The following is a 13,920-nucleotide window of genomic DNA, read 5'->3' as shown; positions in this document are numbered from 1 at the left end:
GATAATGTGGAGAGCAAATTGTCATTGAGAGGCCCAGATAGCACAAGTTTATCCCCCTAACAAAGTTCTGAGGCCATATTCACAATAGCTCTATTACGCCAGCACCATCTCTGAGTGGCCATTGGCTAGGTGGTTGTCCTATTATCATTGTAATTACCATGAGTGACTGGTGTTTAAATGCCTGCCATTGTAAAAATGCTCGCATGCACAGGAAGTTCACTTTGCAAATACAGGCCCCAATGCCTCAAAAACCCACTAGTTTAAATATGCACGAAAAGATGCACTGATCATTTGAGCACCGTACCTGTGCGTCCACAGCACGCAGCTTTCTTTGCGCTGACTGGCATTGACGTCAGGACTGAAAGTAAACGAGCAGATGCCGTTACTTGAGCAATGAAAACAGTGACACACTAACTCAGAAATGTGAACTTTGTTTTCAAACGACGTAACACTGACAGTTCCTAGTAAGGTTGGACATACTATACGTTCCCACAGAGGGGCAGAGTCATGCATTTACTTTTGGCTCCTAGTTCACACATGCACTTGCTGCATGCAGTCACCTACTGGAAAACAAATGCCTGTTTATTTTGCAGCAGGTCAAGCATGTGCATAGTATTGTGCTCGGTTTGCTCACCATGAGAGGTCGGCAAGAGATTCACGCAAAAAGATGCACGCTAGCACTGTTTGAAGGAAGTAAATAGGCTAATTAATACAAACAGGGGATAAAAGCTTGAATTAGATTTTTTCCTGGGCAAGCTTTATAGCAGCTACATAACTGCCAATAAGCTCATCAATCCTTTAATGCCCTAAACCCCATTCCATATCATGGAAAACTTCCTTTATGCAGTTGTACTCACACCAGATAGTGCTGCTGTGGGTGTCACTTTATGCTTTTCTCTAGCGCACAATTCTTTCCCGTTTTTTTCTTTCCCCCCTTTTTTTGTGATGGGGAAGTGTGTACCCTCAACACCGCGAACAATGACTGACTAAGCATCTAAAAAAAGCACATAAACAAAGAACGAGGAAAGAAGAGGCATGCAAGATCTGAATACCTCTTAATTTGCATCTCGTTTATGCATTCCTGCTAGAAGACCACGAGAGACTCAAATGAGTGGAAGCAATGTTGAAATAAATATCATTGTCAAGTGCCCGACTATGTTTCGCACAAGCACTTTTCCTTCTTTCCTCTAACCATCCCCTCTCTCCAAATATGTAACAGCCAGATAATCCGCATTTTTAGTACTAGTAATACGTAATCGATGTTCCGATTCCTGTGCACATATAGGAAAATACCCATCCTGCACATGCCACGAAGGATTAAAAGTGTGGCACGCTCACGGAGATAAAAAGGGGCTCAATGGGAACATTTGAAATGATTTGTACAGTGCAAAATACGATACGGAGGACAAAGAAGCACACACAGACTTCAGTCTTTCGTCTCGTATTTTGCGCTGTACAAATCATTTCAAAATGAATCAAGACCACCTAGCCCGAATGTCTTGCTATGAACGAGGAAAGCCAGCAAAAGCAATGCGTGAGCCACATACCATGGCTGATGGCAGCGTGCCGGCAGCATCTAGGCTGGATCGCGGGCGCTCTTCGAAGTGAAGGCCCACCTGCCATGCGTCAGACTGCCTGCTTGCTCCACCTCCCTGAAAAGATGGCGGACACATGCCACAGACCATTCTACAATGACCATTTAATGCAGTGGTCCTGTGGCTGAAGCAATATGACGAGGCAATTACAGTAGACTCTCAGTAAACCGAAATCTTTTAAATGGAATTGCTGCTTAAACAGAACTGCTCCTACTATGACTGGTTACGTACCTGAATAATGCAACTCTGTTGTTCATCTCTCAGTAAATGGAACTTGCCAGTAAACAACCTTGCGGTCCAAAATTTTTAATGGAGAAATAACTGCGCACTTGTGCAATGCGAACATGCTGTTGCAAGAACTTTCCGAATAAATGATGTATTAAGGAAGTTACAGGGTATAGAACGACCCACGTTGACTGGTTTCGGTTTCTCGCTCGTTCTTCCCACCCTCATCTCACAGAGGAGAGGGATAGGCGTAGCCCTTTGTCACAACTATGCCCACTTCGTCAACATAACACGATGTCAGCGATTACGTCATCGGCGTGCAGCCAACGACCGAGCTAGGCTTCCCCTAAGTGTGCATGTTTCATAGCGGCGCGGGGAGGAAGCGCGGTGCGAGGAGTATGAGGCACTGGTGAGGTATGCATTTCTCCCCTAGCGGTAAAGTAGCGAGACGCCTCTTCCTCTCGGAGGTGTTCGTTCTGACGATACCACTTGTCCTGGTAGTCTCGGCCTCTACAAAATGGCAAAGGGCAGCACAGGAAAATGAAAATACGGACTGCGCAGCCAAAACTGCATCACCGCAGGGCGAAGACACCGTTTCGTAGTGCAAAGGACCAATCGACAAGCTCTGTAGTACGTAATGTTGACCATGGGCAAGATTTCGTCACTACGCGTACGAGGAGGATTGGACAGGGTAAGAAAGAGGCGTGGGAATTGTTATTCGAAATGGAGGGTCTGCGCAGCGTGCAGCGCTGTAATAGTCACAAAATGTGATTGCCGCAGTCTACTGTACAAATTAGCGAGCTAGTTTGGGGGGTGTAAAAAAAAGTCGGAGTCTGTTTACTAGCCCTTTAAATAGAACATATTTTCTTGGTCCCTTCAGGTTCCGTTTAACGAGAGTCCACTGTATAAAGCAAAGTGCAGCAAAGTTTCACTTCGACTAAACTGCTTACAAATGAACAATACATACTGCACCAGAAGCGCCCCCGGCTAAGTCACGGAGCTGCCAATCATGCAGCTTTAAACAAATGACAGCTTCCAAATATAGAGCCCTAGCGGATGATGTGAGGATTTACAGGCAAGTGGATGCAGCTTGAGTCACAGAACTGTGCACACGTACAAATCTCAGTGTCACGCCTGCTTTGTAGGTCGGTGCTGGTTTTCACTGTTATGAGACCTGCGTCATTTCTGGCAAGAAACATTGCCACCATTACTCTACATGTCTCCATTTCCTGAGGCAGCATTTTAAGTTGATTGCATCAGAAGCTATCACATTCAGTTCACGTTCAGTGGACAAGTCAGTGGACTTGTTTCTCCAATGAGATGCTCCGCTGGTTGTTATGCCGTGCAGGAATGAAAGCATCTCTGAAGGTCATTGACCAAAATCCAACATAAGGTGGACTGCGCAAAGACAGCACGAGGAAGGTGACAAACATGAATGCAGACTGTCAACATATGATTTATTTGGAAAAACATTGCGAGCATGTAACGGAGAATTCACCGATCCGTCAGATAAGCAGCTTACCCACCTTGGATAACAGGTAGTGCTCTCAAGCTGCTCCTTCATTGTTTAACCACGTCTGCATATGTGTCAACTATATGTTCACTTTCTCTTTCTTGTAAAATTATGCTTTGATAGTTGGTGTTCAAGTCTGTCATTTTTTTTTTTACCTGTCTCTGTGCGACTGACATTAAGTTCTAATGTGCCAACAAGTCCAGCTAATCACCCTATTGTTAAAAAAAAAATTTTAGTTGTACTCGCCTCCCTCCTCCTCCTTCTCCCACCCCAGAAAACAAAAACAGATTTGAAAAGATGTTTTTGTTATGTGTGCAAACGTGAGAAGTTCTGGAAAGCTCACCGTTTACTGCATCACAAACACCAACAGCCGATCTGTAATACTCTGCAATCTTATGCAATTTTTCTGCAAAAGCTGCAATTCTCTCTTGAATCAATAAAGCTGTTTACCTACGTTACGTGACTAGCATACTATGCAAATATGTGCGAGAAGCTAAAGGCACTGCTGTTCAGTATTCTATGGCATAAAGCTACTTTTGTCACTACCCATGATGAGGCTTCGGTTACCATGATGGGCAAAGTATGGTGGCTGTTGTTTTACATGGGCGCAATTCATGAATAGTGGAGATAACAAAAAGTGGGCAAAGGCTGCAAACTGGTGGGAAGAGCAGCCTTCTCCCACGCTTCCTGACTGCTTTACTTATACATACGATATTAAAAATCTTCTTTGAAAAGGTAGTCAGCTGCATACCACACAGCTTTCACGGGAAGCCGTACAGGGCTCTGTTAAAGCAGGCCACGCAAACATGCAGCAGAAGTAACAGATGCAAGTTCAAACAATCAAGGGCATTCAGCACTTGCCTGCTGCTGCAGCCAAGGATGCGCAAGTACTTGTACTGCTGTCAAGCGCTGCGTCACGTCCACCTGAAGCATGCCTCGGATCAAATCCTGCATGGTGCATGCAACAGCCCCATGAGTAAATCAAGTCCCTTTGGCTCTACCGACAGCCCTTTGCTGCTTTTCAAAGACATTCAGTTTTAAGCGGCAATCAACTCAAACCATCAAAATTGCACAAGAGTGGCACATGAAAAGAGAACTCAACACAAAAGAGGAACAAGTCCCATCTTCGTGTTATACTGTGGACTCTCAGTAAACGGAAATCACTTTAACGGAATTGCTTCTTAAATGGAACAACTGCCTCTAATATGATTGGTTTTGTACCTGAATAATGCAACCCTGTTCATCTCCCAGTAAATAGAACTCCTGTTAAGCGGAACATATTTTTTTGGTCCTTTCAGGTTCCATTTAATGAGAGTCTACTGTATTAAAAAACATGCGCTTACAACCAGCACAGTAGTTGATGACAATTTCAAATAGATGGAAAATTAGTAAGGGGGGGGGGGATGGTTGCATGAGCAGGGGCGCTTGCTCAGAATTTTACGTGTACAGTGGAACCTCGTTAATGCGTACCTGCCAGGAACGCCGCATAACTACGCACTAAACGGTAATACACATTAAACACCAAGTAAAAATTTGCACCTCCTCGCGTACGCCATCGCCACCAGCAAAGAAATACAGTGCCACAGCAAATATTGCCTAAAGTACCCAGTGCAAAGCCTTTTCCTTCTTTTTGCCAAAGTGGAGAAAAGATTCTGGTACTCTCGCACGACCGTTCGATGGTGTTGCTAGCGCGCGGTGGCGACGCTAAGGAGCATTTCGGAACTACTACAGGGTCCGGTATGCGCAGTGACCGACATAGCGACAGAACGGACAGTGTCGGCTTTTCAGCATATATGTGTGTGAGTCTGTACCGCGATATGTTACTAAACGAAAACTGATATAGTTCCAGTGAAATGCGGTACGGCTGCGTGTAGCCAATCGTCTCCTGGCTAGTTGCGTGCAGCGCGTCGCCTTCTCGGCTCGCGTCGTCACTGCCGGGCTGCTTGCTGTACCGCACGCACGCATTTGTCGTGGGAGTGTTCTTTGTACCCACTTCGCTCCAGACCGTGCACAGATGCGGCGAGGACAAACTTCCTGCAAGCGATGCACACTCCGCGATGCGCTAGCGGTCCTGGCAGCGGACGGAAGCGCATTTGGGTGGTCGCCCAATGAAAGCATGCAGTATGGTTACAACAGTGCTACGCTTGCTGCACCGTACGTGTGCATTTAGCGTGATAGCGTCAATGCAAAGAGCTTTCTCTTCGCCCGCGACCAAGCAACGCTCAACTCCGCAACAGCGAGCTGCTTTCGTTTCTACAAAGCGGTGCGTGCTTGAACACGGTCCCGCACAACGAGGCGGCAGCTATCGGCAGCCCAGTGCGTTCAGGTTGTTGCCTATTAAAAGCGTGCAGTAGGCTTAAAGTAGTGTTGTGCCGCACGCGTGCCCGAGCAGATATCTGAAGATATTGTGATAAGGCTGTCGGCGATAAGTCACGCTGGCGCGTTAGTCGGTGGCCGCCGCCTCACCTTCGTTTTCCCAATGCTTACCCGCAAAGGCGTCGCCGCAATCGCGCGGAAGTCGGAATCAGTGATCGACCGATTTACGCACTTCTCGAAAAGACGGAAAACCTTTGGCGGCACATTGTGGCATCGGGAAGTTCAGAGGCGCAGTAAAATTTTATGGCACAAAACGTTATCATGGTACGCAGGGTACGCACTAACCGGTAGGCGTAGGACGAAGCACTATGGCTTAAGCGGTCAGCGAATGCATTAGGCCATATGAGACTCGGTCGGAGATTCGTCGCAACTATGTTTTAATCGTTAGTACGCTTAAAGCGGGTACATATTAACGAAGTTTGACTGTATTGATAAAATATTGCCGAGGCCTTTGCGTGAGCACTGAGCTGCAGTCAGTCTAGAAACATTAATTCATTGTTCACCATAACAGTGGACTATGGTGCACATTAAAGATGCAATTCCCGTGCTGAAAATGACAGCTTTTTATGGCTGTGACAGAATGTCTTGCTACTATTCACCAACAATCAGAAGAAACTTTCAGGAAGCCCCCAGCAAACGGCAACAGTTAACAATGAAATGATTTCATGCTTGAGTTAGCAGCGCTATTGTATTTATCTGTTCTTGAGGAGGCTCCAGCAACATTCGAACTAAAGGATGCACTGCTGTGATAAAGCAGCCACTGAACCCACCTGAGCTGATGCAGATATGCCGTCCCAGTATGGAGCCATAAATTCGAATCGCCCACTCAGAATCTGGTCAAACAGTTCGTCTTGGTTGTTTGTTTGACTGCAAGAAAGCAAGAAGAGATGGCACATATGCTAAAAAAAATGCAAAATGACCCATGCTAATTGAAAACAATGAGGTCATCAAAATGGCTTTCAAAATGTAGAGCTCAATAATGTTGAGAGAAAACCGTGACTGTGATGTGCAAGAATGTATGCTCACATATAGACCAATATTAACCAGCGTGCTTCTAACGTGCCCCAACTCTAATGTCTTCACACTTGTCAAACACGGTACTAAGCTATTAACTACGAAGAACAGTGCAAAAAACTGGCACAAGTAAGACGCGCTGCAATTGTGCAGCGCGTCTTACTTGTGCCAGTTTTTCACGCAGTTCTTCGTAGTCATGGATCACCAACTTGCCCAGCGATCAGTCCTTCTAAATCGTGAGCTATTAAATTTAACAAGGTGACTATGTTTCACTACTGGGATATTCAAAAATGCACTGCTATGATTGCATTACTATGAAAGCCATAAGCTAAATGTAAATACCACACACCTGACAAACGGTGGGAATCCGCATAGTAGTATGTAGGTGATGACACCCATAGCCCACACATCAACCTCCAGGGCATAACTGCAAAGGAACAATGACATGGTTCCCACAATTGTTCACCACCAACACAGGGTGTCGACCGAGTTGACATTTCTAAATTCCCTGAGTTTTCCAGGTTTTCCCTGAGTGTTTTTGCTAAAACCGCACCCCCCCCCCCCTGGATCTGCCACTGCTATGGCTTCAACGAAAAAAGTTTTGCAATTAGGGCAGAACACCTACAAAGGTGTGAGCCGTCTGCTGATACTCTCTAAAGATATCGCGGCACGCCCGACCACACCCGCCGGTGCAAAATATGTACTTCCTCTCGGACTCACGCAGCACTCCCCCCTCCCCAACCCTCCGGCTCCATGTGCCCATCGCGCGATGAAGATGGTCGGCTCGTTTCCCCTTTGCTTAAGTGCCGTTCGTCGGCAGTGTTCGCGCACTTTCACTCGCACATGGAGTATACGACGCGTGGGGTGATGTAATCGCGATTTGGACTTGCTAAGGAAGGTCATGGAGAAGGCAATAAGTTCGCCTGTAGTGTCTATATAATTGCTATTGCAAAAAAAGCAAAACAGCTGCGGGCTAAGATCGCATGAAAGCACGGCAACAGCCTGAATTACGGCACATCCGATTATTGTGGCCACGTTACTGTTTTCCGTCATCGTGCGCCGAATCGAGCAAGTGGGACCCGTGCCGGTGTCGCGAATTTCGAGCGCCGCAATGCCTTGGCTTTGAAAAGTTTTGTAATTCGGCTTTGTAACAAGACATCCACATAAGCAGTTGCATGGCTGATAATTGCGAGCTGCAGCCCCCAAAAATATCGGTCGACTGCCTAAAACTTCTTTCAGCAGTGCCCTCACCGGAAAAAAAGAAAGAGAAATAGCTTTCACTTGCTGTAAATGAGTCCGTTACTTACGCTCGCTCTCGCCTGGAAATTTCTATTCTTCACAGAGCCCTAAATAGCATCTTTGAAGCTCGGGATCAGAGCGAGTGAGCTCTAACAAGCGTCGTCGTCTTTAATCTCTCCGATCGGGATAGCTTGCAAGATACTACCCTTGTCGACGACATCCGCTTCCTGAACGATCGCGATCGCTTGCAAGATAACTCAAGCTCGTTACACCTACTGCTACCGCCTCTGCAACTAATCAAGCTTGTTACTTGGCACGCGGCGATAACAAAAACACCATATCGGGCGCTAATGCACAGCACGCGCGACAAAGAATACAACACTATACACGGCGGAGTCACAGAATACCCTGGCAACATTGCGCAATACGATGTGCCGTGGTTCATGGTTTCCGCATGCCACGCATTAGCCGGATTCTCTTCAACTCCCCTCGCTCCGAAGGCGAACAAAGCATCGAGGTGCGCCCCTTCCCCGCCGCCACAGCGGCCGTTCGATTTGAAAAATGCGTTCACAAAACCTCGAGCCAGCGTTACCGCGACCTCCGTTCCCTTAGATTTCCCTGATGGGAGCACAATTTCCCTGAGTTTTCACTGAGCTTTTCCAGATTATCCAAAATCCCTGAGAATTCCCGGTTTTCCCGGCCAGTAGACACCCTGCGACAACGCCTGCAGAACTGGCAACTTATGTGAAATACAGTAAAAGCTCGTTAATTCGACTCTCGTTAATTCGGAAAATCGGTTAATTCGGACACGTCATCTGGTCCCTGTAAATATACGCATCACTCTATGAGACTGGGCGCTCGTTATTTCGGACAGATTTGACCGCAAATCGGATAATTCGGCGACTTTCGGGCCGCTGGCGAGGCTCGAAAACGAAAAAAGAACCATTCGGAACAAAAGTGAAGCTCAAACGCAGCATCGCCATGGACATCAATTATCGACTTGGCTTGGATTGAGACTGGTTGAACGCCTTTTTTTCGCGTGTGGGTTTGTTGCTTTGTTCCCGTTGGTGTGCTGCATCGTTGATCGCCGATTTATCGAGGAAAGTTTCAGTACGGCTCCTTTAGCTTGATCGTTGCTGGTGCTTTTGTGCCGACTTCTCGTGCGACCGCACTCTCCGCCGATGGCAACGCCGGCGAAGCGGCCCAAGTACGAGGCCAAGGACTTCACCACCAAAGTAGAAATTTTGCGTGCTCTGAATAACGGGCTCTCCCGACAAGAAGTGATGAAGAGTGATGAAAGGGGATCCTTCAATCGGCGGCAAGAAGCAAGGAACGAGTAACCGTACTTTTATCCCCCAACGTGACGGGAACAGAGCGCTTGCCGCTTCTCGTTATCGGAAAGGTTCAAAAGCCACGCTGCTTTAAGAACATCAACAATCTTCCCGTGGATTACCGTGCCAACCGAAAAGCGTGGATGACGGGTGAGACTTTTGCGGTACTGCAGACATCATGCGAGCTGCTGAGCACCTTGAAGGGCTCAGAAAAATTGTGTCCACGCGAATTTCTGCTCGAAAACACAAGCATCCGCGATTACTTTGTTAAGTAAAGGTATGTTGAAAAAACTCGTGCATTTATTGTGTTTATTTCGACCATTCGATAATTCAGACATTCGGTTAATTCGGACATTTTTTCCGGTCCCTAGAAATCCGAATTAACGAGCTTTTACTGTATTGGATTGGCACCTACTGCAAAGCCTGGCTCAACCTGAAAAACTCATTGTATCAGCATACATTCAGCTGGATGCAATACACATCCACTGGTATAGTCGGTTATAAATTAAGGAAAAATGTGAGTTCCACGCACAGAACCGTGACGCATCTGCCCTTCGCCTGTGAAAAACAGTTGTACTAGCTGGTTTCCGCTCAAACTGTAAGTACTTTTTCTCAACTAATGTAAGTACTGCGCATATTAAGAGCTAAGGGCTCGTCATTACTACCTAAAACATTACTTTTGGTTGAGCAGTAATGCGAGAATCCCCGACAAAATTTACCAGGAGGTTCAAGTTTCGGACCTAAAATCAGCTACACATATGTGTGTCTGTAAGGGAAAGTCATTTACACTTGAAACATTTGAGAAGTGCTTGACATCATGAAAATGAGTAAGCACTATTGGATGAAGAACTTACGCAATTTCTTCGTGGGAGGGGCAGCGATGGCTGTGGGTGGGGCTGGCATTTTTTTTTTTTTGGTTGTAACAGATTATAGTCTCTGAACACCTCTGCAGGTTCATTCCTCTAGAGCATAAAGTATAACATAAGAGCTGTGCATGTGCTCACCCTGTTTCAGCCAGTATCTCGGGGGCCACGTACGTCGGCGTGCCACACACTGTCGACAGCAGGGAACCGTCCAGGGGAAGTTCCGTCGCAAGGCCGAAGTCGGCCAGTTTGAGTGCACCCCGGACACCCACAAGTAGGTTCTCGGGTTTGATGTCTCGATGGACAACGTGCAACGAGTGCAGGTGGGCAAGCGCGCTGGCCAAGTGGCTGACCAAGCGACTTGCCTCGTACTCGGGAAACTTGGTCGCTGCCGCTATGGCGTCAAACAGGTCACCCCCCTGCAACCACAAGATACGAAAACAGTTCAATTCTAGCTTGCTCTCTTCAACTAAACACACTCTTTCTTATCCTGCAAAACTGCATGGGTACAGATACAATAACCACTAAACCGAAAGTGGGACAGTCTGAACCCTTCACACACAGGCTTAATTTAATATCAGCCCAGAAATGAATGCTAAACTAGAATATAACATTTTTTTTTCAAACTGTCTGTTCAAGAAGAGCAGCAAAATAAAACAAAATTAGACTAGAACATAACTCATGAGGAATAACAAGTGAATAAGGCAAGCAATGACAAAAATATAAGTGCCGTCAAGTACTAGTAGCCTCTCTCCTTCTCCACACCATTTTGTTCCGTTATCTTTAAAACTAAAACAAACAGCTTAATAACTAACATGCTCTAAACATACATTTCATATCTGTGTGTTTAATATAATGCCCCGAGAAGCAAAGAGAAATGTTTCACAGTTCCTCACTCTGTTTGTTTTAATAACTTCTGCTGTGAACAAGTAAGGCACATTGCATACCTTGACCAGTTCCATGACCAGGTAGAGCTCAGTGTCAAAGTTGAACTCCTCGACTAACCGGACCACATTTGGATGCTGAACCCTCCTCAAAATGGCCACCTCGTTGGCGATCATCTGCTCCTGCGTGAATAAGTTACAGCACTGCATTTGCACACAGCCTTCACTGTCGCAAGTGGTCAGCTTCCCAAAGGATGACTCAGAGTGAGCTGCACAAGTGGCTCGGGAAGAGCGTGCAAGTGGCTAAGTGACACAGTGTTAAATGCAGAACGCAAAAACAAGATGCAAAAACGGGCCATCATTGGGCTGTATAATGGACAAGCAGAATGTAAACACAGCATCTGTAATGAGTCAAGCTACATTTTTCATGACAACTGTAGTCATAAGAGAAAAGCAGCCAATGAAACCCTTGCCATTTTGTTTATGATGCACTAAGAGGTACGTAATGACTGCTGCAGACTCCATGCCGTGCTCATCAGAAGCCATATGTTCCCAGGCGAACATACCAAGGCTCTGTTGCAGGCAATGTGTGGTTGTGCAGCCAGTATCTGGCATCACCCAGGAAAATACCATCTAAACGTTCTGTGTTGGACTGGTGAAATGGCCTAGCTGGATGGACGCATTGCAGCCTTGAAGCGGCCACATTACAAAGCCAATGGAATGCGCATTGGTAAAGCTGGTGCAGAATACAGGAATGTGCATCAGTATCTTAACCTTTTGAGGGTCAAAGACGTACATGTACGTCATCGCCTGTATGTTTAAAACGAGCGTCTTTTTCGATTGTTTCTCTTCCTTGGCATGTGCTGCCACAATGCGGGAATACGTGGAATTTTTTCGTTGCGTCAATGTCTCTCCAATTTTTTTCATGCTTTACTACAGCGGTGCACCGGCTAGTTTCGGTTTCATTCTTCGACCGGTTCCCATTTGTTGCGCCCGCGAAACTGATGATGGCTTTCTGGTTTAGAATCTTTAGAAAGGTGACGATTTGTTACTCTCTCATTTATTGCTCCCCGGTATGTGATTATGCCTGTTTCCGTACAGGCGCTGACTGACATAAACGATGTTACTGTGGTTGAGTTTCATGTTTCAAGGACTCGCAAAAACCGCTTCCGTCTCGTTAGCGATAAGACGAATGATTATTATAGGTTCTGGATTTGTTTTTGCTTGCTGGACAGGTTCATAACTATGCAGTTTTTCTTCAGTGCGCTCAGCCACACAGTTTGCTTGCGCTATGGAAGTGCAATCCGGTTTCTCTGCTGCAAGTGCGTCTGGCGGTGATTCCTCCGAATTGCCGCTCGACTGCCACATCAGAATCTGATTCGGTAAATGTCAGCCCGTCATACGAGGAGTTACTTATGAGTTAAGACTCAGATGTTGATGAGTGAGTGATATCTCAAAAACGTGTGTGGCAAGACAATGCTGACTGGATCGAAAGTGGTTTTTCTTCCCTGTGTTTCAACTTAACGCCACTTCGTGCACTTATTTTTGTACGTCTGTAAACTACACAGACGTTTATTTCAATCCATAATTTTTTATCAGTCGTATAAGTTTTTTTTTAGAATTTATCTCCATTTATCGACCTTCAAAGAGTTAAGTGTAGCAAAGTGCTTGGAAACACTTGGGCATAGCACAGAAATTAAAAATCATATGATTAAATTCTCGGATACCGGGTGATAAAATTACTATGTGACTACGAGGCACACTGTAGTGAGTGGTGGGATACTACGGATTAATTTTTTAATGCCTGGGGCACCCCAAAGTGTACCTAAATCAAAGCATATGGGTGGTTTTACATTTTGCATCCTTCGAAATGCGGCCACAATGGCTGTGGATCACACCCGCATCCTCAAGTTTAGTAGCATAGAACCTTAGCTACTAAGATACCATGGCGGGAAGCGAAGGAACTTCCCTGGATGTGTACAGTACTTCTAGTTAGATTTTGGCCAGTGGCACACCAGACCCGTATGACTCCAAAGAGGGAAAGAACTCCCTCATACAGCTTCCCCGTCTTTTATTTGCTTGCACTCTGGATACACCCGGAAAAAAATTTTTTTTCTGGAAGGGGCAAAGAGTGCTGTAAAGGTGACCCTGTCACATGGTAGCAGCTCCTTTGAACTAAATGAGCCGCACAACCACAATCGACGGTTGAGGCTCACAAGCAAGTTTCCACCAAATTTTCCTGTTGTTATGTAGCCACCTAAGCTTTTGCTACAATTGTTTTTTTGAGCTCCCATGCTGTTGCAGTGCATGTCCCACAAGCACATAAGGCAATGGAGCATCACCAAAGCATATTTTAGTTTTTACCTTCCCACCAAAATATTGTCAGCATAAACACTTGCCTTGCCTCTGCATTTGTCCTTGTCGATGATTTTCAGTGCGTACTCAACACCAGACTCCCTACAGCAAGGGAAACAAAAGCAGCTGTTAGTTAAATGCATCAACCAGAGAACCTCAGTTGAATCTGAATCGAAATCAGGCAGTCGGGCACTAGAATGAATAAAAGCGTAGTCACCTGGAAACGCACTGGTAGACTCGTGCAAAGTTGCCGTCACCCAGCATTTCCCTCACAGAGTACAGCCGTCCAACTGTCTCTGGTAGAACCACCTTCAGAGCCATGGAAGAAAGGCAGTGCTCAGTTGGGCTACCAATCCAAATTTTTAGTACAGTGGCAGTATTTCAAAAAGCTTCTTTTATACCGATTCCTTCTATTCCTCTCTTGTTGTTCAAACTCTGAGCGGCTGACACCAGTGATGATGGGAATACTGAGAAAAGTAATTCTGCATTTAGAGGCATCCCTTTTTTCTGTGTGTGTGTTTGTTG

General features: G+C 46.0%; 1 protein-coding gene across 1 annotated transcript in view; it reads right to left on the bottom strand.

The window, feature by feature from the left end:
* Positions 1-304: 304 nt before the first annotated feature.
* The window catches only part of LOC119382829 (serine/threonine-protein kinase DCLK1), a 30,637-nt gene continuing 17,021 nt past the window's right edge, over positions 305-13,920 (bottom strand). The window contains exons 8-16 of the mRNA XM_049412330.1: positions 13,613-13,704; positions 13,440-13,497; positions 11,104-11,223; positions 10,298-10,575; positions 7,073-7,150; positions 6,480-6,576; positions 4,191-4,281; positions 1,548-1,648; positions 305-358 (exon numbers count right to left, since the gene is read on the bottom strand). Of these exons, the coding sequence (XP_049268287.1) occupies positions 353-358; positions 1,548-1,648; positions 4,191-4,281; positions 6,480-6,576; positions 7,073-7,150; positions 10,298-10,575; positions 11,104-11,223; positions 13,440-13,497; positions 13,613-13,704 (921 nt within the window). The 3' untranslated portion in view covers positions 305-352. The remainder of the gene's footprint in view (positions 359-1,547; positions 1,649-4,190; positions 4,282-6,479; positions 6,577-7,072; positions 7,151-10,297; positions 10,576-11,103; positions 11,224-13,439; positions 13,498-13,612; positions 13,705-13,920) is intronic.

Source organism: Rhipicephalus sanguineus, chromosome 2 (genome assembly GCF_013339695.2).
Source record: "Rhipicephalus sanguineus isolate Rsan-2018 chromosome 2, BIME_Rsan_1.4, whole genome shotgun sequence".
NCBI lineage: Eukaryota > Metazoa > Arthropoda > Arachnida > Ixodida > Ixodidae > Rhipicephalus > Rhipicephalus sanguineus.
The sequence above is the reverse complement of the archived record's forward strand: the minus strand, read 5'-3'. Positions and strand labels throughout refer to the sequence as shown.